Below are 403 nucleotides of genomic sequence, written 5' to 3'. Positions count from 1 at the left end.
TTTACCTCCACACAGGGATTGCATGGAACCTTCACCCTGACTTCCGATAAGCCAGACGACTTAGTGATATCTCCAAGCCAAGGAATGGGGAATGAGACACTCTCTCTCAAGGCGAGGTGGCGTGGCGATGATACAGTATTCGATTATGAGAAGACACAAGATAACCTCACGTTTACGGTAATATATCCGATAATATGTCTGTTTTGTAATGCATCTTAAAAGAGATTTTTTTTCCATTTTTGTTAGAAAATTGGGAAAAGGTGACACTGGAGTACAAGTGAGAAAGATCTATTTTTGGTCTGTACGAGTATATGGGCTAATACGTCTCATGCTATCTCTGTCTCTGTTTCTTCAACCTTTCTCTTATGAACTTCCGTTCCTCACAGTCTTCTTTATATCCCAA

At 40.4% G+C, this 403-nt stretch overlaps 1 protein-coding gene across 1 annotated transcript in view; it reads left to right on the top strand.

Annotated features, from left to right (window-relative positions):
• Window positions 1-403, top strand: part of LOC119586660 (protocadherin Fat 1-like) — a 14,684-nt gene that overhangs the window by 1,151 nt on the left and 13,130 nt on the right. Inside the window, exon 3 of the mRNA XM_037935399.1 lies at window positions 16-177. Coding sequence (XP_037791327.1) covers window positions 16-177 — 162 coding nt within the window. The remainder of the gene's footprint in view (window positions 1-15; window positions 178-403) is intronic.

This window comes from Penaeus monodon, chromosome 21, assembly GCF_015228065.2.
Source record: "Penaeus monodon isolate SGIC_2016 chromosome 21, NSTDA_Pmon_1, whole genome shotgun sequence".
NCBI lineage: Eukaryota > Metazoa > Arthropoda > Malacostraca > Decapoda > Penaeidae > Penaeus > Penaeus monodon.
The sequence above is the reverse complement of the archived record's forward strand: the minus strand, read 5'-3'. Positions and strand labels throughout refer to the sequence as shown.